This window comes from Herpailurus yagouaroundi, unplaced genomic scaffold, assembly GCF_014898765.1.
Source record: "Herpailurus yagouaroundi ecotype Mexico unplaced genomic scaffold, PumYag 139, whole genome shotgun sequence".
Lineage (NCBI taxonomy): Eukaryota > Metazoa > Chordata > Mammalia > Carnivora > Felidae > Herpailurus > Herpailurus yagouaroundi.
In genome coordinates, this window is record NW_024412394.1 from 69,361,769 (window position 1) to 69,385,263 (window position 23,495).

At 44.6% G+C, this 23,495-nt stretch overlaps 1 protein-coding gene and 1 long non-coding RNA gene across 9 annotated transcripts in view; one reads left to right on the forward strand and one right to left on the reverse strand.

Moving 5' to 3' along the window:
- Positions 1-410: 410 nt before the first annotated feature.
- The window catches only part of TRAF3IP2 (TRAF3 interacting protein 2), a 45,461-nt gene continuing 22,376 nt past the window's right edge, over positions 411-23,495 (reverse strand). For 2 of the 4 annotated variants that reach the window (XM_040474396.1, XM_040474398.1), the window contains 7 exons: positions 21,460-21,637; positions 14,860-15,038; positions 12,729-12,817; positions 8,343-8,411; positions 7,110-7,226; positions 3,630-3,704; positions 411-965 (listed from right to left, as the gene is read on the reverse strand). In XM_040474396.1, coding sequence (XP_040330330.1) covers positions 819-965; positions 3,630-3,704; positions 7,110-7,226; positions 8,343-8,411; positions 12,729-12,817; positions 14,860-15,038; positions 21,460-21,637 — 854 coding nt within the window. In that variant the 3' untranslated portion in view covers positions 411-818. Of the gene's footprint in view, positions 966-3,629; positions 3,705-7,109; positions 7,227-8,119; positions 8,316-8,342; positions 8,412-10,843; positions 10,863-12,728; positions 12,818-14,859; positions 15,039-21,459; positions 21,638-23,495 lie in introns of those variants that run through there. The other 2 variants (XM_040474399.1, XM_040474400.1) reach the window with 2 other exon arrangements.
- The window catches only part of LOC121029909 (uncharacterized), a 43,082-nt gene continuing 24,711 nt past the window's right edge, over positions 5,125-23,495 (forward strand). For 2 of the 5 annotated variants that reach the window (XR_005789965.1, XR_005789966.1), the window contains exons 1-4: positions 7,220-7,876; positions 10,306-10,464; positions 14,466-14,644; positions 17,481-17,923. This is a non-coding gene — a long non-coding RNA (uncharacterized LOC121029909). Of the gene's footprint in view, positions 5,937-6,061; positions 7,877-10,305; positions 10,465-14,465; positions 14,645-17,480; positions 17,924-23,495 lie in introns of those variants that run through there. The other 3 variants (XR_005789964.1, XR_005789963.1, XR_005789967.1) reach the window with 2 other exon arrangements.

Here is a 23,495-nt window from a genome sequence, read left to right on the forward strand (position 1 = left end):
CCATGTCAGTTTATAACGGAGTCCTCGGGGTTTCAGACAAGTGAAAGGACTTGCCTAAGGTCACATGGCTAGTTAGTGATAGAAGCAAGACTAGAACACAAACCACCATTCCAGCCAAACTTCTACATCCACGGCCACTCCTGACCATAGAGGATATTCTTAGGTATACACGTATCACGGTGGTTGCACAAGTGGTTTTGTTAAAAAGTTCTACTGCAACAATAAAGCTTTCAAGATTATGTGAAAAGGGATTGTTCAACTATCTGGCTCTAATCCTTTAATACAGACTAGTCTGTTACATGTATCTAATATTACATCTAAGCAGCTTTACTAACATCCCCGGAAGCAACTGCCCATCTCATCAGGAATTAATACACATCTATCTCCTTTGAGATAAGTAAAATACAGTCTTACAAAAGAGTAAACATTTTATTATCTGTACACGAATCAGGTTGGTCTGAGGACACAAGAACATCTGGCTAACTCATAAAAATAGCCCCAAGCGATGGGAGAGCGTTTGTGGTCCGTTTACATTTATCGCAACATCATTTATATGATCTACTCGCTAAGCAGTGAGAGGCCCAGAATGGACACATCAGTTAGGAGCAACATGCCGTGGGTGTTAGCAGTAGGGAAGGCAGAGCAACATGGCCTCTGTCTGAAAGGAGGTCTCTGGAGGAAGAATGCTCTGCAGAACAGGTTTTCTGGGGTTGGGGGGAGCCCTCTGAGAGGGCCTGCAAACGAACAGCCTCTGCTAGAAGAGTGCTTGTAAAGTACACACACACAGCATGGCCCTGGGGCTCTGGGGATGGTGGGGGTCACAAGGGTACCACCTGAAGGGTGGGCAGAGGCCCCCGGGGAGGGGCTATGTACTCTTCCTCTCTGAGCAGCCGCAGCAGGATGTTTTTTTTATTCTTGGGCCAGCTGTAGATGTGAGTGTTCTGAAGCCAGGTGGGCACATGCTCCTATGGGAGAGAGAATGACAGGAGTAAAGGCCATTAGAGAAAAACCTGGATTCCAGATCCCCGGCTCCGTTCCCAAACATCTCCGGCTTTCCCTGCATGGGCGTTCCCTGCCGAACTATCCTGGGAGTTGTGCTGTTTTGCTTTTGGAAAGGGCTAGCATGTGAGCCTCTCCTGGCTCTGCGTACAAGCTGAGTATCTCATTATGGAAACCACATGTGCGCGGCGTTTTCTGTCAGCCTCCCAGGCTACCTGCCCTTTGCATTTCAACGTGCTTTTCACCACCCTCACATAAAAGGGGTAGGACAGAGGTCACGCAGAGTGATGGGAATTCCTTCGTGGCTTCAGAAGAATGCCAAGGCTAGGGGCTTAATCTAATTCGTTTCAGCCACAGATCTGGCCTGCAGCAGCAGGAGCCCAGCAGATCTGTTAGCAGGCAAAAAGCACAAAGCGTGAGCCGGGGATCGTGAGGGTGCGCTTTCTGACCGCCCTCGTGGAGTGGACATTCTGTCTGCTGTGGCATGGACAGACAGACGACGAATCAGGAAAACGTATAGTGTGTTTGATGGTGATACATGCCTCGGAGAAAAATGAAGCAGAGAAAGGGACTAGGGAGTGCTGGGGCAGGGCTGAAAGGTTGCAGCTTTAAACAGAGCGAGTAGGAGGGGCGCCTGGATGGCTCGGTGGGTTGAGCGTCCGACTTCGGCTCAGGGCATGACCTCACAGTTCATGGGTTTGAGCCCCGCATCAGGCTCTGTGCTGACAGCTCAGAGCCTGGAGCCTGCTTCAGATTCTGTGTCTCCCTCCCTCTCTGTCCCTCCCCTGCTTATGCTCTCTCTCTCTCTCTGTCAAAAATAAATAAATATTAAAAAAAAAATTTTTTTTTAAACAGAGTGTATAGGAAAGGTCTCACAGAGAAAATGAGCAAAGACCTAAAAGAGCAGAAGGGGCCAGCTTTGTGGATGTCTGGGTCCAGACAGTGCAGAGGCCCTGTGACGGGGGCGTGCCTGGCCTGTTTAAGGAGCAACAGGCCAGTGTGGCCAGAGAGGAGTGAGTGAAATAGAGTAGGAGAGGAGGTCTGGAAGTAGGGGGGCCCATGTCCCATGGGGCCTTGTAGGCTTTTTTCTGAGGAGATGGGATCCCTTTGGGGACTGCCGGATACACCCAGAAGCAGCACATGCTACGTGTCAGGCATGGTGCTAGGTGTTGATGACACCCAAAGGAAAAGACACAGTTTACTGTCTTGAGGAGTTCACAGTCTAATGTTGGAATGTGAATGAAGATGTAAAGAAACTATTTTCTAGGCAATAGTGTACCAAGGGGGCAGGAGGTGGGAGCACAGGCCACAAGGGACTGTCTGACGAAGTTTTAAAAACATTAATAAAACCAACTAAAAGTCGGTCTCCTTTTCCATCACCATATTCCCAACAGTGCGTCCACCCCCAACCACATTGACTCAAGGCACTACGACTGAGAGAGCTCAAGAGTATTGGCAAAGGGGACAAGAAGTCAGGAGAGGCTAGACAGATTGGGTGATATAAGGATAGGCAAGAGTTGACTACACAGACAAGTCAGGGAAGGGCATTGTAAGCGGGGGGAACAGAAAGTGCGCAGGCACAGAAACATGGAAAAACACGGCAGGTGTGAGGGCATGCTGAAATAGCCCAGTACGACCCGAGCATAGTCACTGTGCACATGGTCGGGAGAGGAGACTGAGCATGTGGGCACAGCCCTCTTCTCAGGGGCCTCATCTGTCACGCTAAGAAAGGTGGATATGATCCCGTGGTTGGTTGGAATCCGCCACACGATTTCTAAGCTGGGGCGAGACAGGGGAGATCTACATTTTGGATGTTCCTCTTTGACGGTGGTGCAGACGATGGCTAGGGAGACCAGTCAGGAGATGTTGCAGCGGGGCTTTGAGAGCCTGGGCAAGGGATGGGCATGCATACCATCGCACAAGGTGTGAGCTTTGTAACTGGAGGCATCCCATTCGTATCAGCTGGACTCGCCCTCCTTCAGCACCTGAGTCTCAAGGCAGTCCTGACATTTAGGGATCCTCCAGGGTGCAGCTGGGCCTGGGCTCAGGGTGCTGTGCTCCAACTCTCAAGACATCCACCACACCTCTGTCTTCCCTTTGCCAAGCCTGGAACGTGGCTTCAGATGGTTTCTGTCCTCCCTCCCCTAACCTGCTGACTTGCTCTTCTGGGGCAAAAACCCACATACGAACCACAGCAAAAGCTCACTTTGGCAACTGTGTAGATTTAATTCCTTTCATCTACAGCTTTGAGAGCTGAGCTATGTGCACCAAAAGACTTCTGTGGCTAGTCAGCAAAAAATGTACATATCTTGACTTTTATGTACAAGAGATAAGAAGTATCAGATGAACAGCCTCTTTTTCTCTCCTGAGTTAAAACACAAACTACTTCTTTGTGTGTAATGGCTGTTTGAACAATTAGGGCAGCGATGGTCTATCAGATAACGTCTTAAAACCTTCCTGATCCATGCAGCTGAGCTGAGCGCGCTACGACCTGTGGATCTTTCTGGTAACACTGTTATCTCTAACGACTGATAAAGAGTTCACAAGCTTTTCCACTTAAAATCCCAGATAGCAGACAAAGCAAAGCTCAAATTGTTAAGGTTTGTTTGTGTGCTTATTTCTTTGTTTACCTTCTTAGCGTTTGGGAAGAGCACAGGGATGAATCTGAAATTCATGCTTCCTTGTTTTATGAACTCAATCTGCATCTGGAACAGAAGGAATGTGAAGGTTTGATTTCAGGAATGAGGAGGAGGAGTTAATGGCACCCACAATCATGCAAGGCCCACACAGCGTTTTTATTCTGATTTCGAGTGCCACACACTTCGCCTTTCAGGTGCTCCCCATGACACATGCATGCCATACACACGAATCATTTGTTGAAGGCCTGTTAAACATCACACTCAGTGCTCGACCTTGGGTTTCAAAGATTAGGATACCCTCCAGGGTGTGCTGAGCTGGCTCCTATCGGCTCACAAAAGCCAGTTGTATGCATCCATTCCTAATTCCTTGTTCAGTGATTTTACACTGGTAGCTTGAAATGGGCCCTAATGAGAGCATTTATACCGTGGAAATGGGGAAATGCTACAAATCAGGATTTTTTTTTTGAGAACCAGTTTACCGGAACACTACGGATACAATCCCTATCCTCCGAAAGTCAGCAGATTGGTGCGGAGGAAGAAGGGTAAATTGCCAACCACGGTGCAGTGTGAAAAGTTTAAACAAATTGCTGTGGAAGGCCAAAATGGGGGCCATCCATTCTGCATCAGTGATTTGAAGAGTTACAGGGGACGTGTCACTTAGATACTGGAAGACAAGAAAAATTTGATCAGGCAGAGGAAGTGGGGGAGAGGGGAAGGACACTCCCAGCAGACGAAACAACAAGAGCAAACCTTTGGAGGTGTGAAAGAATTTTAGTGGGGTTGGGGCCAGCCAACAATGCTTTGTGGCTAGAGCACAGGATGGGCTAGGGAGGGGATGGGAGATGAGGCTGGGGGGGGGGGGCGTCAACCGTGAGGAGCTCTGCCTGCCACAGAACATGTAGGTTCCCCACACGGTTCCAGTTTGCTCTGACACTGCTGTGGCCCCAAAAGACTCAGCTGCCAAGAACTGTATCAAAACCAGAATTTTCAAGATGAGCGGAGTTGGGAGTCTTCCCAATCCTGTGACCAGCACAAAGCTCTCAGTCAGTCATCTGATGACAAGGAGATGAGGAATTATGTGTCCCCAAGTATTTCATCTTCCAATTGATTTTTTAAAACTGAGAAATCTTCATTGTGCAGGGGAATACAAACAGGACAGAGGAGTGACAGTGGTGACAGTTGGTTATTGAAGTCACCATAGAAACCCACAAACACAGTCTCACGCGTGCGCGCGCACACACACACACACACACACACACACACACCACACACAAATGCCCCACATGGTGTTTTCTCAGAACCGCTGTCTTTTAAAATCCAGAGGACCAAAAGCATATTTTAAAATGACCCACGTACAGTGCAACTGAAAGCACCAATCATCAGGACAAACACGTGAAAGGAAGGGCACAGGGTTTAGAAGCTAAAAGTAAAGCTTTCACTCTGACTTCCAGGACCCTGGATTTCACCTCTGACTTCCAGGACCCTGTCTCTAAAATTTTGCTTGTCTGCTAGGCTACCCAGCCTGCCGGCGGGCCAGACAGCAGCAGCGGATTATAGTTTTCTCTCGTATTTCCAGATACCGGCTTTTCATGAAGTCACTGGCTCTATAATGCGGTTACTCCTGGGTACCTTTTCACTCCCTCTGTCCTAGAGGTTTCTGCTGCCTGGAGGGGACCTGGAGGTCAGCCAGCTGGGCAGGAAGGCACTTCTGTATCAGGCCTCTTCAACTCCTTCAGTGATAAGGAAGGGCCCAAGACATCCATGTCCCCAGACACTGAGTTTGGAGACAATCTGGTTCATGGCTGGGCACAGTCAGACAAACTCTGAGGTTGAGCTGCGTTTTACTGCCTGGCGTGGCCACACACCAGCAGACCTTGACAGGTTTCCTCAGGAACTGGCAGGGACCTGGAGCCCTTCCCACACACCAGCTGTCAGCTCCCAGGACTGGCAGGTTCCTAGAGATGCAGACAGGACATTGAGTGCTTTGGGGCCAGCCAGACATGCAGCAGACAGCCAAGGGATGGCAGCACCCGCAGCCAGCCGTGACCCTTTTCTGGGCCCTGTCCAACCCCTGGGGGGCTGTCAGACTTGGAGAGGATGAACAGGGGGGAGGCTTCGCTCCTGATTCCCTGGCCTTACTCTCTGACCTCATCACCTTGCCTTGGGTTGGTTCTGAACTCGCACAAGTGGTCGGCACTTGGTAGAAGAGGAGACAGATGGGGAACCCCCACCCACTCTGCCTTTTTCCTGTGCTCCTGATCCCAGGACAGACCTGGACTTAAGTCAGCTTCCGTTGAGGTAAAGCTACATGTCCCTTGCCTGCCTGTGTCCTGCCTTGTGCTGCTTACTTATTCTGTCGGGGCCACTTCGGTGTCTTGCCTCATCTTCCTGTCTTAGTCAGTGATCCTTTCTGCGCATTCCAGGTGCCTGTGGAATGTTACCGTTGAAATGGAGCTTACAAGTTCTAGTCCAGTGGATTTCAAGCCTTTTCAAATCTCAAAATCCTTGGTAAACAAGCCTGAGAAAAGCAAACCAGCTGTGGCTGAGTTGGGGTTGGAGGCCCAGAGCCGCCCTGACCCCTGCGAGAGCCCATCAGGGACATTTTCACCCGCAGGACATTTTGAAAGTCACAAGTCTAGTCCAGCGCCCTAGTCAAGCAGGGACCATCTCCACAGCATCTCTGTAATCCTGGAAAGCAGGGAGATTGCTAGCTCACAAAACAGCCAATTCCAAAGCTGGGTGGTATTTTCGGTCAGAATGTTTTGCCAGATGCTGAGCACGCCTAACCTCCTACAAATTTTTCCCACCGGTTTTACTTTGACCAGGTCCCATAGTTTAGGTGTGGCCGTGGATGGTTGCTCATCTATCACGAGCTAAGAACAGTCCCTTCCCTTCATGTGAGCATCGATATGTTCGTCATGAACGATTTCATTCGATCTTTACAACACTGTAAGTATTAGTGACCCATTTTATGATTAGGGACATGGAGGCACAGAGAAGCCTAAGCAGTTGGCCCGCAGTCACACAACTATACATGAGGAAGCAGAATTTGAACCGGGTCTATCTGACACAACAGCAGGGGTCCTTTTCACTATGCTACTCTGCCTCTCTGGTGAGGCAGGGGTCAGAATAGGACACAGATGCAGGAGCCCGCTCTCCGCACAGCCCTGTCCCCTGCCCTCTTGGGACTTCACATTTGTTGGTAAACGACCAAGTCAGCAGAGCATTGTTTTCCAGAGCCTTGGACGTTCCAGAGCACATGTGAATCTCCCCTTGCTCCTGATAGGAACGGAGTCCCAGAGACGTGGTCACTTAAGACAGAGCCAGAACCAACACCCCCCACTGCTGCCTGGGCTTCTTCACCCATCATCATGCCGCCTTCAGTTGGTTTCTAGTGAAGGACAGGCCTTCACAGAAGAAAGAGCCCCTCTCTGAGGGGCGGCGAGGTGCTGCGGTCCCCCCACCACTCACCATTCGATGAATGTACTTAGTATGTAAGCCATGCTCATCCTCGTCCAGCTGTGATTCAGCACCTTCCACATCCTGTTTGTATTTGGGGCTGATTGCTACAATTATCATCACTGTCTTCTGTTAATGAGAGAGAAAGCATGTTTATGGAAGTGTAAAGTGTGGTCCATTTGGTGAAGGCAGGCTGGAAACTGGCCAGCAGGACTGTAAGCGTCGTGACATGCTCCAGAGTGGAGGGCCTGGCTCATTCTCTGCCCAGGGTGAAAGGCACTGGCCTCCACTCCAACAGGCTCCTGTCTCCCCTTCTCCCCTCCGTCTCCCTCCCGGCTCCCTTGAAATGCAGAGCAAATGGCTCTGTGAGGAGCTCTCCTAAATGGAGGCGGTTTTGCCCACCATTGTCCACAACCATCACGAATAAACGTCTAATGAAAGCCGGAATCGCTAAGTGACTGTGCACCGTGGCAAAAAGGCTCCGGAACATCACCGCTGAAAAGCCCCCTCCCTCCGGCAGCTGGGTGTAAGCTGTCAGTTACTGCACTCTTGACTGCCCTGCGTGCCACGAGCGCTTACGAGTCAGCATAGCCAGGAGGAGCAGCCCCTTCCACACAAAGCAAACATCAGGCTGCAGACAAAAGGAAAAGCCACAAAACCCCAGCCTGCTGAGACTCTCTCCCCCACTGCTCTCTCCAAAAGCAGCAGCTGAAGCAGCCGACACGGACACACTGGCAGCAATCAATTTCTATCTTGTTAAAGCACAAAGTGTCCCAGTGGTCAGTATAGATTCTGTCAGTGGAAAACAAATCACAGGGCTCCGAGTGGGCGCCTGGATTGGGGAGGGGGGACGGTTGCTGCACAGGGAGCCTCCCGGGAAAGCTCTGGAGCCCAATCCTGCAAAACACTTGGGGTGGCCTCAGATTAAATTGAATTCTGTCACTCCCTCCCCACTGCCTGCCTTCATTTCCTCCTTTCCTATTCTGGTCAAAAAATTGTTTGCTCTGATTGTTATCAACCACCTGTGTCTGGTTTGACCGTTATTTCCTGCCTGTGCATGTCCAGAAGGGTGACCCCATCCTTCCTTTCCAGGTCTTTGCGCGGCTGCCAACAAGGGAGGCTTTGTTGGGACTTTCTCGGCTTTGGACTTGGTGGGTTTGCCAATTGCTCCTTTCATAAAATAGCCCCATAAGCACATTGTCTTTCCCACCAGCCAACGAGCTCAGAATTTTGGAATGTACTTACATCTCTAAGGTAGCGTTCCATCCACTTGATGATATCAATGCCTCGGATTCTATCCTCAAATATGTCAATCTACAAGAAAAAGACATGGGAGGTGGCTCTTAATGAGAAGCTTTCTCTAGTTGCAGAGCAAGAGAAAACACGAGACTATATGCATTTAAGACTGAAAAAATTATGAGCACTTTTTGCAGAGAGCAGCATATAAGTCTAAAAGCCAAAATACAATTTTCTTAAAGTGTTCCCTATTTCAACGTTAGTAGGCATTTAAGTATTTAATATCCGTAATTAGGATATAGTGGTACACATCAAAATGTATCTTTGGCTACACAATAATTATGTTTTAAAAATCCGAGAGATATAGTAGACTACCAAATTGGATATAAGCCAGCAAAAAAAAAAATTATATCTATATCTATATGTATATATATGTATATGTATATATATGTATGTATATGTATATATGTATATATGTATATATATGTATATATGTATATATGTATATATATGTATATATATGTATATGTTCATATTACAGATATATATATACATATATATATATCTGTAATATGAAAGGCAAACATGATATGATTCTGGAGCATTTTAATGGATGTGTGGTGTGCAAATACTGAGATATAGTTCTGGTGCTTTACTTGCATTAGCCAGGTCATTATTATGGTATTATGTCCAGTTTCGATCTATACGTTTAAGAAGGATTGTATGAAACTTGGAGCAAATCCAAGGAACGGTCACAAAAACAATTACTGAGATGGTGGGAAAAGGTTTATGATGAAAGTCAAGAAGCAGAACCTCCTGGGCCTTGAAAAGATAGATATTAAATATCAAGTCTTTGAAGGAGTATTTGAAGGGGAGAAAAACCAGTTACTTTCTGTTTTTTCAGAAGACCAAATAAGAAGGCCTTTCTGGGGCTCAGGCTTTGCCCTGCAGCCAGAGAGTAATGTACATGTATACAAGGTGCTCTTGTTTGGAAGAGGGATTATATACAAGAATGGGTGACTCGGGGAGAGTGTCCTTGAGGGAGTTATTTGGTTCGGCCACACCGTTCTCAGATCAGTTGTCCTAAATGTCACTCCGCCATTGAAGTCCTAGCTGTTCAGTAAGCTCTCCATGCCATCCGTGACCCAGCCTTACCTCTTGTTTCATGTGCCCTGTCTACTTTATTCCCCCACACCCCAACAGCATAGCCCAAGCCTCCCTGCTCTGTGACTCCTTCCCACTCTCTGACTTCCTCCTCCTCACCTCACCCGACTCAGCCCTGCTGTGACCAGTGGTGTTAGACACTTAACACATCATTATAACATCCTTTCGTTCACTGTATGACTCATTTATGTCTGCCTTATCTCTTCAACCTAGTTCTGATCTTCCTGTGGAACGAGAAAGTGCCTCGAGAACACCGAACTGACAAACACATACAGTATATAATACAAGTTCAGAATATGTTTCTTTACCGATGGCACATTAAAAATAGAATGGCTTTCCTTTTGGTTTGGATGATTCCTGCTTTAAAATGTCTGATAGCCAATGACCACATGAGGTGATCTTGAGAAAGCTTGTAGCTCTCTGTGACTGTATCAGGAATTCATTTCTATTATATGAGACAGAAGCAATATAATGTTGGGGTTGAGAAGGAACGGGCAGCTTGGCTCTACTCTTGGTTCTACTGTTGGCTTCTGCACTTCCTGCTTGCATAACTTTAAAACATTACGGAAACTCTCTAAGTCTTATTATCCTTATTTGTAATATGTGGTTACTAAACCTACTTCCAAGGATGGTTATGAGGATTAAAACAATTGGTTATGAAAAAGGTATATCATCATGCCAGGCTTGAAGTAAGTACTCAATGAATGGTAATTTTTGTTGTTAACTGAGCACCTAAATTATTCCCTGCTACTGAGGTGGACTTTCTGGGAGGCACAATGTGCTTGATATCTCTCATTTGTCTCTCCAGGTCTCTACCAAAGTCCACAGCATCTGTCAGGCCAACTTTTCCACACAGCCGCTGTTAAAGGCCACATTGTTTCCCCCAAAACTCACATGTTGAAGTCTTAACCTCCACTGACTCAATGTGACTATATTTGGAGATAGAGCCTTGAGAGAGATGATTAAGGTAAAATGGGGTCATGAGGGTGGGCTCTGATCTAATAGGACTGGTGTCCTTAGAAGAGATTAGGACACACAGAGGGAAGACCAGTGAAGACACAGGAAGAAGACGGCCACCTGCAAACCAAGGAAGAGGCCTGTAATGAAACCAATCTTGCCGACACCTTTATCTTGGACATCGAGACTCCAGAACTATGAGGAAATAAATTTCTTTTGCTTAAGCATGTGGTACTTCATGGCAGCCCTAGCAACCCATACGGCCTCCCTCTTCAGATTGCCATAGCCACTGTTCCCTTGCCTCTTTAGACTTAGGGGTGGTGGCAACTTCCTGCTGTTGCTGTAGGCCCAGGATATGCTCTGTTCCCTGAGGATTTCTTAAAATTTACCTAGAACTTTGAAAACAGTCCTTTTAGGGCGCCTGGGTGGCTCCGTCGGTTAAGCGTCCGACTTCGGCTCAGGTCATGATCTCACAGTTCGTGAGTTCGAGCCCTGCGTCGGGCTCTGTGCTGACAGCTCAGAGCCTGGAGCCTGCTTCAGATTCTGTGTCTCCCTCTCTCTCTGCCCCTTCCCTGCTCATGCTGTGTCTCTCTCTGTCTCAAAAATAAATAAACATTTAAAAAAAATTTAAAAAAAAATAGTCCTTTCATTAAACTTTCCTTAAATTACCCATTAAGTGTTTTTCTCCACTAAGGGACTCTTGATGTATCAATATAGTAACTTAGCTGTCCAGGATGGGGCTCTGTGATTCTAATACAAGGCTTCATGGTGATACAAATTAAGGACAGATTTAAATTCTGTCTAAGGCGTCCCTGACTCTTAAGTTCATAAAAACCTGTCTTCTTCTCCAAGGGCAATCAGTATGCTTTTTTGGAAATGACCAAAAGTAAGATCTTTTCTGCCAATGTTGGCCTTAGGACCTGTAATTTGATTTTACATCCTGGTTGCCGCAGTGCTTTCTTTCTCTAGAAATGAGAAATTGAAATGTTGGCTTCTATACGGTCACTTTAGTTGGAATGTATAAATTGTATCCATTTTTAACCTTGTAGATGCTCCTATTAAAAAAAATTATAGAATAAAGATAAATTCAATAAAAACTGTTAAATAACGCTAAGTAATGTTTAAAATTGACATTTAGTTGCTAAGTATTCTTTTTATCCTTCCACATTCCTATTCATAGATATTTTCCTTAATTTTTCAGCACTCTCTAGAATTTACTATCACTCAATACCCAAAGGGGGCCTCTGGGAAGGAAGAGAAGTGAGCTCAGTGTTTTAGGAAAGCCAGTCCTTTGAGTTGCCTCCTGTGGTATTTTGTTTATCGTACAGAAGAACTTACATGACTTTAGGCTGTGCTGTTGGAAGGCACTGCAGGGAAACTTGAGGAGTGTGTGCTTCCTGAGATTTCTTGGGCCAAGGTCACAGTGAACTGCAGGGCTGGGTTGTCTACCTCCCCTAGAACTAGACGAGACCAGCTGAGAATCAGGCCATGTATTCCCTGCCCAGAGGGGCTGCTGCTGCATCAACATGTGGAAGGCAGCTGTGCACAGTGGGCCTTGACCTCAGACCTTACAGCCTAGTGCCCGACAGAAGGGCCTTGTACAATAAGCAGGTGGCCTGGTTAAGCCTGAGGCCTCCTGCATCACAGGAAACGCAACCAAAGCAGACTTGCTTGGTTAGGAAAAAAAAAAAAAAAAGAAAAAAGAAAAAAGAAAAAAAAGGGCAAAGGTAGAAAGTGCATTAAGAGCCTGGCATTTCCTTTGCGTTGGGGGCCAAGCTGCGTCTGTGGTCAGCGCCGACTACCACCATTCCAGCTGTTCAGAGGTTCTCAGGGTCCCTCCATAAACACACAAGAAGTAACTGCTGGAGACTCTGGAGAGTTTAAAATCTAGAAAATAATTACCTACATCTATAAGCGTTTAGCTCCTAATCACGTAACTCAGATAATACAGTTTAAAACTTCAACAGCTATTTTGTTTTGCTTCTCATTGTACTTGCTTTATTATTTTTTTAAGTTTATTTATTTCTGAGAGAGCGCAAGCGCATGCACACGCATGAGCGGGGGAGGGTCAGAGAGAGAGGGAGACACAGAATCTGAAGCGGGCTCCAGGCTTTGAGCTGTCTGCAGAGAGCCTGACACGACGCTCGAACTCACGAACCATGAGATCATGTCCTGAGCCTAAGCTGGATGCTTAACTGACTGACCCCCCCCCCCCCCGCCCCCCGGCTGCCCCTCATTGTACTCACAAGTCTTCTCTTTGGAGAAAATACTTACTGCAGTTTGGAAGCCATTTACCAACAAAAAGTTCACGAATTTCACCACCTCCGTGGCTGTGTCCATAGAATAAGTGATAAAGACTTTCCCTAAGAGAGAGTTTTCACATTTATTAGAAACTAGTCAAATCATTCTATTCTGAACACTTGTAAATTGTATGCAATGTTTCTTGTCTTTTTAGACTTATAAAGTGAAACTTTATCCGGGGTTGGTCTGAGGGCTTATGCCTGCAGCTGTGTGCATCACTAGGCCCCAAGGGGCGGCAGGGGTCTGTCCGAGGGGCTGCAGACTGCCCAGTGGGCATGGGAAGAACAGTGCTGGCGGCCTGAGCCAAGCCAAGGAGGTCTGCTGAAAAATCACACGATGCATTAACAACATCTATCACCCAGAACCTGAGGGGCCTTAAGATCAGGCCACCTTCTGGTTTCTTAGAGACACTTGGCACTGTGCCTGAGGAATACTCTCACAGCAAGCCAAGAAGCTGAACCTTGCTAAGGGGCCACCCAGCAGTGTCCTCTTTTGATCTCATGATGCTCTCTGCTCCCTGAGCTCTTGCTCAACAAAAGCAAGTGGGAGGAGAGGGAGCAGGTGGTTCCCTACCACCTCCTTCCCCTTACCACTCACTGCTGGGAGAAACGCCAGGAAATGAGGGTACACCAAAGCATGGATCGGGAATGTTAGTAGGAACTTCAGCAGCTTGAAGGACAGATTCCACCTCTGGGCATCCAGTGTCACTTATTCTCTGGCTCCTCCCTGGGTCAGCCTGGAGCAACAGATGGCATTGTGCCCATAGACTTGACCCAGTCAGGTTGGCATGCCAATGTTTTCTCAGGCTAAAATCTTAGGGAAATTTCTGGGTAGCATGTTAATGTGATAGATGAATAATCTCTGTGTGCTGGCTTTTAGTCTGGAAGAGACAAGCTCAATATCAGGAAGTCCCTGGGGCAGGAGGTAGAGAAGAAAGGAAGGTTGGAGAGAAAATATGAGTTTGTATGTATTCATCTATGCTTGGGCTCTGGACTTTTGAAACAAGTATCTCAAATAGAAGCATGTACAATGCTCATACTGACTCATTTAAGCAGCCCGACATATCGATGGCCCTCAATGTATTCTTAACACCTAATATTCAACCAATTCCTAGGTAAGAATTTCCAGACTCCTTTAAAGATTATGGTAAGATAAATATGATCTGTAGATTGACATGAGGGTTATATCCTATGCAGGACAGCATCCATTCTCCAGAAGTGCTCAAGATTAAAATGTATAAGATTTTGAAAAGATTAAAAAAAATTTTTTGGATGATAAACAACAATGGATCCTTACCATAGATATCTTCCAGAGCCCTAAATGACTAATGAGCACAGATTCCCCCAATAAGAGTTAGCAAATGCAGAAGGCTTAATTTTCAAGTTTGGTTCGAAGAAGCACCCAGGTTTCTAAAGGGCTTATTAGAATTACCTGAACTTCTCTAGCAAGCACAACAGAATATAACAATTTCACAAGTAGTGGCTGTTTTCATAAGATTTCTGGAACTTACTGTCCTGACTGACCTTAATATGAGAACATTTTGGTGATATTTCAACATTTCTGGTTCTGGCTGCAAAATCTGGAAAAAGAATCATCACCTGACACTTAGTCGAACGTTTCTTTAAATAAAAGGCTTGGTTTGCATTGGTTGTAAAACAGTATGGAGAATGTGAGACCACTTTTTCCAAACAAGATTGCTCATTCCTACAGGAAATGACCTCGTTCCTGATGGCTGTTGCTAATTTATGGTGAAACACTAGGTCCCTGGCCAATACCACATGGACATCCAATCAATTTACCCAGGGACAAGTCCACCCAAGAGCATCATTTAGAAGAGAGAAGCGTTGGAGTTATTTGTTGTTGGAGCATACGTTTAAGAAAATCTAATGGTGAGCATTTTGTGAGTTTTGCTGGTAGTGTCAGCATCACTAAAGACGATTCATATAAAATGCTGGTTACGTTTTAAAGCAAGAAGTAAGGAAGTGAAATTTATTTCACTCTGTGTATGAGGAATACCCAAGGTCAGGGATGAAAAATCATCAAGTACTCGCCAAGTAGAAGACCTGGCAAAAAAGAAGGAAAAACAACATTGCAAACAACTTACGTAATTCTTCTGGCAAATTGCTTGTTTTCAGAGTTCCTCTGGCTGGAAGGTTACTAGGGGGTCTGGGGACAGCAGCTGGGGATGGAGCCTGGGGAGCTGGTGGTCTCAACTCTGCAGGACACTCCAAGGACTCCTCAGGAGCTCCCACTCGATTAGGTGGCTGATGATATAGTTGGTCCCTGGAAAGGAATACATTTATGGAAAAATTTTCATTTTTTTACAAAGGCAAACCTAGCAAGACAGAAAGCCTTTAAGAACTATGGGAATATACCAGTGAGCTATCTCTCTCCTCTCCCTCCATTTCCTTCCTGAGCCAGAGGGATGAGGGTTGCTCCATTGAATTTCAGTCAATAAGTAATTCGGCGGGCTGCCATTTGTAAGGACCTGTGCTAGGGGTCGAAAGATGGAGCAAGACCTGTGTAGGAAGAACAAATATTGTTAAGATGTCGATACTATCCAAAGCAATATACATATTCAATGCAATCCCTATCAAAATAACACCAGCATTCTTCACAGAGCTAGAACAAACAACCCTAAAATTTGTATGGAACCAGAAAAGACCCCAAATAGCCAAAGCAATCCTGAAGAAGAAAGCCAAAGCAGGAGGCATCACGATCCTGGACTTCAAGCTTCACTACAAAGCTGTAATCATTAAGACAGTATGGTACTGGTACAAGAACAGACACTCAGATCAATGGAATAGAATAGAGAACCCAGAAATGGACCCACAAACGTATGGGAACTAATCTTTGACAAAGCAGGAAAGAATATCCAATGGAATAAAGACAGTCCCTTCAGCAAGTGGTGCTGGGAAAAGTGGACAGCGACATGCAGAAGAATGAACATGGACCACTTTCTTACACCATACACAAAAATAAACTCAAAATGGATGAAGGACCTCAATGGAAGACAGGAAGCCATCAAAATCCTCAAGGAGAAAGCAGGCAAAAACCTCTTTGATCTTGGCCACAGCAACTTCTTACTCAACACGTCTCCAGAGGTAAGGGAAACAAAAGCAAAAGTGAACTATTGGGACCTCATCAAAATAAAAAGCTTCTGCACAGCGAAGGAAACAATCAGCAAAACTAAAAGGCAACCGACAGAATGGGAGAAGATATTTGCAAATGACATATTGGATAAAGGGTTAGTATCTAAAATCTACAAAGAACTTATCAAACTCAACATCCAAAAAACAAATAATCCAGTGAAGAAATGGGCAAAAGACATGAATGGACACTTCTCTGAAGAAGACATCCAGATGGCCAACCGACACATGAAAAAATGCTCAACCTCACTCATCATAAGGGAAATAAAAATCAAAACCACAATGAGATACCACCTCACACCTGTCAGAATGGCTAACATTAACAACTCAGGCAACAACAGATGTTGGCAAGGATGCAGAGAAAGAGGATCTCTTTTGCATTGTTGGTGGGAATGCAAACTGGTGCAGCCACTCTGGATAACAGGATGGAGCTTCCTCAAAAAATTAGAAATAGAACTACCCTATGACCCAGCAATTGCACTACTAGGTATTTATCCAAGGGATACAGGTGTGCTGTTTCGAAGGGATATATGCACCCCAATGTTTACAGCAGCACTATCAACCATAGCCAAAGTATGGAAAAAGCCCAAATGTTCATCGATGGATGAATGGATAAAGAAGATGTGGTATATATATGTGTATGTATATGTATACATAGTATATATATATATATATATATATATATATATATATATATGATGTATATATACATATACTATGTATACATATACTATATATATATAATATATATACATACCTGTATATATTATATATATATACACATACCTGTATATATTTTATATATATATATAATATATATATACATACACAATGGAGTATTACACGGCAATCAAAAAGAATGAAATCTTGCCATTTACACCTATGTGGATGGAACTGGAGGCTATTATGCTAAGTGAAATTAATCAGTCAGAGAAAGACAAATATCATATGACTTCACTCATATGAGGACTTTAAGACACAAAAAAGATGAACATAAGGGAAGGGAAATAAAAATAATATAAAAACAGGGACGGGTACAAAACAGAAGAGACTCTTAAATATGGAGAACAAACAGAGGGTTACTGGAGGGGTTGTGGGGGGGAGGGGATGAGCTAAATGGGTAAGGGGCATTAAGGAATCTACTCCTGAAATCATTGTTGCACTATATGCTAACTAATTTGGATGTAAATTAAAAAAAATAAAATTAAAAAAATAAAAGAATATGAACAGGAAAAAAAAAAAGAAAAAGAAACAGAAGATTCGATTTCTCCATGCAAGGACTGTCTAATTGGGAAGATAAGTAGTATGTGCAAGGCAGACCTGGTCTCCAAAGAAAAAAGGAATATAATGGTTGACATACAAGGTTGGTGTTATAGGCATTCAGATAAAAAGACAGGATTTTTAACTCATGGTAGAGAACATTTCATTATGTATCAAAAGGTAGAAAAGGCCGTGTAGGTTTAAGTATTTATGTTGTTAATATATGGATGAAAATCTGATTTTGAGGAGCTTTTAATGAAGTTTCTACCACATTGTTACATGTTATTATTAGTATTATTTTTGTTTTGGTCACCAGTATTCCCATGAACATTGTACTGAGAGGAACACACAGATGCACTCATGTGAGATCTGGAAAGCCAGAGGAAATATGCTTCTGCCACTTCTGTGGTTTCTGTTGATAAGTGCTACCATCAGGTGCTGAGTTCCTGGGGAAGCACCCCAGTGTCCCATTACCAGCTCCCATGTCAAGGTGAGGGCAGAGGCATCCATTGTTGGCCAGTGCAGATCCAGCAGGCACAGAATGGACCCAATAACTGCAGCGCCGGTGGCTTCCTGATCCTGGACTGTACTATGGCGACATGGCCTTGAATGGAGGGTTCTCTGATGGCTTTCTGATCTTCTGCCTCTCCCACTGTGACGGAGGAAGCAGCTTTTTTGGCATCCTGTTCTTTGGTGCTGCTCTGGGGTCATTCCTGGAAGCCTGGCCTGAAGCTTGCCCTTCCAACCTCCAACGATTCTGTAAGCACCCGATTCCCTGCATTAAATCCTTTCTGCTGAAAATAGCTATTTTCTATAACTGAATCCTGACCGATAGGGGGACTACACCTGCATCTGTAATGTTTTATTTCCTTAAAAAGGCTCTGGACTATGTATGGCAGTATGTTCACATACAAAAAATCTAGGGTGTGGGAACGTGGATGTTTGTTGTTTGTTGTGTGCTTGAGATTGTTTTATATTCTAATATTTTTTAAGTTTATTTATTTATTTTGAGAGACAGAGCACGAGCAGGGGAGAGGAGAGAAAGGGGGAGAGAGAGTATCGCAAGCAGGCTGTACAATGTCAGCATATAGCCCTACATGGGGCTCGATCCCATGAACTGTGAGGTCATGACCTTAGCCAATATCAAGAGTTGGCTGCTTAACAGACTGAGCCACACAGGTGCCCCTTTATATTCTGAATTTTAAAAACGGTTTTGATGACAAAATCCATGTGTATATGCCCAGTTTTTGTAGATTGTTGCATGTGCTCATATTTTTACCCAAAAGAGTATTACAAATTTTGAAATTCTTATGCAACAGGATTTAAAATAAAATTACACAGAATCTCAAGTATACTATATTTTTCCTTTTTTTTTTTTTTAATGTTTTATTTTATTTTTGAGAGAGAGACACAGTGTGAGTGGGAAAGGAGCAGAGTGAGAAGGAGACACAGAATCCAAAGCAGGATCCAGGCTCTGGGCTGTCAGCACAGAGACCATCACGGGGCTTGAACCCACGAGCCGTGAGACCATAACCCGAGCTGAAGTTGGTCACCCAACCAACTGAACCACCCAGGTGCCCCAAGAATACTTACTATATTTCTAAAGTGTGAATGTTTGAGGAACTTATTTTTATTTTATATTTTTATTAATGTATAGAAAAAAATCTCCATAAAATATGCTTTTATCTAATGAAGATCCAGTTCCACATCCTTTTTGCATGAATTCCCTTTATATCGAAAGCTGCTTGGTTGTTATAGAAGACAATTGCTCATTTGATAAAGACATGTTAAAGCTTTGATAATATTTTTGTAACTTTTTTTAATGTTTATTTATTTTTGAGAGAAAGAGAGACAGACAGAGACAGAGCTTGAGCAGGGGAGGGACAGAGAGAGAGAGGGAGACACAGAATCCAAAGCAGGCTCCAGGCTCTGAGCTGTCTGCACAGAGCCTGACACGGGGCCCGAACTCATGAACCCTGAGGTCATGACCTGAGCCGAAGTCAGACACTTAGCCTATTGTTGGGAAGACTAAGTAGTATGTGCAAGGCAGACATGGTCTCCAAAGAAAGAGGTGCCGCAAAGCTTTGATCATATTAAAAAAACCTCCATATAAAAACAATATCATGGATTGAATGACAGAGGCAAGTTTCTGTGTCAAGGTTCCCTTTCAAATTTATCAGTAAGAGGAGAATTAGCTTCATTACCTGAATTTATTTTTCATTATCCTAAAATGATAAAATAAATCCAAGGAGACCATAGCAGGCTCAAATTGATGTTACAAAAGCGATTACTCTGTACTAGCTTTGCAATTCTTCTGTAAATCTAAAAATATTTCAAAATCAATGTTTTTTTTAGAAAAAAATTACTATTGTCTCTCCTATCCAATGCTAGTAAGTTGCTTAAATTTTGTCTGTTTTCTTGGAATTTCAGATATTTCTTCTGCAAGCATGCTTATCTGGTTGTACAGTCACATTTTAGTTAATTTCATTATTTAAACTCCATGCAATGTTTTAAAGTTTGTTTATGTGTGTATGTATATATGTATTTAAGTAATCTCTACACCCAACCTAGGCTTCCAACTAACAACCCTGAGATCAAGAGCCAAATGCTCCACTGGGGCGCCTGGGTGGCGCAGTCGGTTAAGCGTCCGACTTCAGCCAGGTCACGATCTCGCGGTCCAGGAGTTCGAGCCCCGCGTCAGGCTCTGGGCTGATGGCTCAGAGCCTGGAGCCTGTTTCCGATTCTGTGTCTCCCTCTCTCTCTGCCCCTCCCCCGTTCATGCTCTGTCTCTCTCTGTCCGAAAAATAAATTAACGTTGAAAAAAAAATTTTTTTTAAAAGAGCCAAATGCTCCACTGACTGAGCCAGCCAGGCACCTCAAACTCCATGCAATTTTGTTTTTGAATAATAAGGTCTCTGTCTAGAAAGAAAATCTGAGAACATATGGGCTTTTGAATAAAGGTACAGGCATGCACCTTATCTACCATTGTAAACGGAGTGGGCTTTTTTCCTTTTAATAAAGTTGCTGAACTAATTACCAACTTCTGCATTGCTGAAAAATCTGCTTTACAATGACCTTTGTGTCTCATTCTTTTCTCAAAAGAGAATATAATTTTACTCTGGTCTATAAAAATTGTGCTTGAGCAAGAGCAAACATTTCATCTACTCTTTTCAATTTTGTCTTAAATTAAGAAGCTCCTTTTTTACAAATTCTTCTGTATTTTAGATCTGTTAATTAAGAGGGGGGTGCCTGGGTGGCTCAGTTTGTCCAACTCTCGATTTTGGCTCAGGTCATGGTCTCACAGTTTGTGAGATCAAGCCCTACGTTGGGCTCTGTGCTATTAGCACAGAATCCTAACCCTGCTTAGGATTCTCTCTCTCCCTTTTCTCTGCCCCTCCCTGGCTTGTGCTGTCTCTCAAAATAAATAAATAAACTTAAACAAGAACAAAGAGAGAGAAGAGGAAAACTTGAAGAAGAGTCAAAGGAGAACAATAAAGAGAAATGACTAAAACTTAGACAACTGAAGTCAAGAAATACCAGAAGTAGTTTTCTGGAAGAAGTATAGGAAAGACCTAATAATGGTGTTCCATATGTGTGGATGCTAATATAAAAAAACAAAAACAAAAATTTTGTTTTTAAAAACTTCTCTTCGGAGCTAATCGAATTTAAAATTTCCAAGTAAGACTTGGGTTTAAACAGGTGTAGAAACTAGGGTAAAAAAAAAACAAATATCCTATTGGTAGAAGTCAATCGTAGTAAAAAGAAAAATCTATTTCTGGGCTAAAAGGCCAGGTGATTTGACCATAGAAGGAGGGGATGTCACTTGGCATTTTAAGGGCCATTCCTTCGAAAGAATGTTGACTAGTCACCAGCGGCTCTATGTGTTGGAAAGAGATTCTTGTCAACCAGCTTCCATCTCCTCCTGACTCAAAGAGTCTATTCCCCTGTGTGGCTTGGTCACTAACCTGGGCAACAAACCAACAGAGAGTTTTGATACATCTTGATTCCACTGGTGTCATTCTTTTTCTTTTTCACGTTAAACAATGTCTGGGGGTGCCAGGGTGGCTCAGTTGGTTGAGGCCCCAACCCTTGATTTCGGTTCAGGTCATGATTCCAGGGTTGTTAGATCGAGTCCCGCTTCAGGGTCTGTGCTGACAACCCAGAGCCTGCCTGGGATTCTCTCTCCCTCTCTCTCTCTCTCTCTCTCTCTGCCCCTTTCTCGCCCTCTCTCTCAAAATAAATACATAAACATTTAAAAAAAAAAAGTCTGAAAGTTGGCCCTGTCATACTGATACCTTGGGAGCCCTGGGGAGTGGTCTCTTTGTGCCGGCCTCTCGTCTTGGTCCCAGGGGCTGGGGTAGTTCAGGATGACCTTCTGCACAGGGTGTGGGCCTCGCCCGCTGGCTCCCGGGAGGGGCTGCCCGCGTGGCTGGAACACTTGATGGTAGGCTGCTTGAGGGTGGTCGAGGCCGCCTGCAGGTGAAGACAGCAAAGTGAACAGGGCAGAACGATTCTAACTCCTTCGTGTGAAAGTATAAGCTCACTGCCAATTTTTGTCTCAATACTGAGGGTTCCAGATGTCAGCTACCACCTCTGTAATGTCCGCCATGTTTCTGTACTATTTTTTTTTTTATAGTTTTCGGTCAGTCATTTTTTTTCCCTTAATAAAAACATCTGTGAAATCATGAGTGTGGTGTTCTAATTGGAAAGCACGAAGCTCCCCCCAGGCCCCTATTTTAATAAGATATTTAGGATAATCTAACCATGAGGACCGGCTCACACCACCATTCCTACCATAATTTCCCAGATTTCCAGAACACAAGACTAGGAGAAATGACCTCCATGGAAGATAGAGAATTCCCCCAAGTGGACACAACACACACACACTCACACACGCACATATACCATTCCCTCTTAAGGAAGAAGTAAATGAATGAAAACTTGGCTCATGAAAACTCTGGGAAGTAGCTAACCAGTTGGCAATACCTCCTGACCTTTATTCTTCTCTTTTTGAAGCCTACATGTGCTTGGGACCATGGCAGTTAGATAAGGGCAGGCCTGGTGGCTCAGTCGGTTGAGTGTCTGACTTTGGCTCAGGTCATGATCTCATGATTCATGGGTTTGAGCCCCACATTGGGCTCACTGCTGTCAGTGCAGAGCCTGGAGCCCGCTTCAGATCCTCTCTCCGCCCCCCCCCCCCTTCCTCTGTCTCTGTCTCTCTCTCAAAAATAAATAAACATTAGGAAAAAAATTTATGGAAAAGGGCAGACCTCAGGACACAGCCAGGGCTGGTGGTGACTTATATGCATGTGTAACCCAAGAGAAAGTTGGTCCCAGCCAGGCCCAGGAGCAGCAGGGTTCCAAGGGAAGGAGGGCATCCTGCCTGACCAGGTGAAGGAAGAGAATTCAAGGCCAGAGGAAGGATGGGGAGAAAGCAGTAAGGATGAGAGGAAGCCTCTGAGGGAACTCTGAGCCCAGAGGGGCTCAAGACTGGGAAATCTATGGAGCGCCTGGGTGGGTCTGTTGGTTAAGTGTCCAACTTCGGCTCAGGTCATGATCTTGTGGTTCGTGAGTTTGAGCCCCGCATTAGCCTCTGTGCTGATAGCTTGGAGCCTGGAGCTCGCTTTAGATTCTATGTCTCCCTCTCTCTCTCTGTTCCTCCCCTATTTGCGTGTGCACTCTCTCTCTCTCTCTCTCTCTCTCTCAAAAATAAATAAATTAAAAGAAATTTAAAAAAAAGAGTGGGGAATCTAAGCAGTAAGTGTGGGGGTGCATCTTAAGGGTGGGTCTAGCCTACAGAGGGATCGGAGAGGTCCAAGTGGATAACGCAGCAAAATAAACTATCCAGTAACTGCCTAGTGATCTAAGCACTGCCACCTCTGCCCAAGAGGTTGGATGATCTAGCAGGCACAGCCAGTTAGAATAGGAAGGAACCTTGTTTTTCAAAACATTTTTTGATCCTTATTCTTTTTCTGATAATAATAATTAATAATAATAATAGTGATAATAAAAGCTTGTTTGCTGTGAGGGAGGATACATGAAGAAATGTAAAGCAAAATAAAGCCAGCAAGTGAGAAAGTCACCGATAAGGTAGGTTGGAACCAGAAAATGGGGGGTGAGGATATAGCAGAGAATTTTCTTCTTAGTTTGGTGGTCAGCAGCCATTGACGTTTTTAGGGGAGCATTCAAGGGAACGACAGCCTCAGATAGAGACAGAAAACAAATAATGTGCATGTTCACTGCCTCCAGGTCTCCACTGTCTGACTCAGGAAACTTGGCTGGGTGACCCTGGAAACGCATGCAAGCCAGTCTCTCAAACATGGTCCGGTTC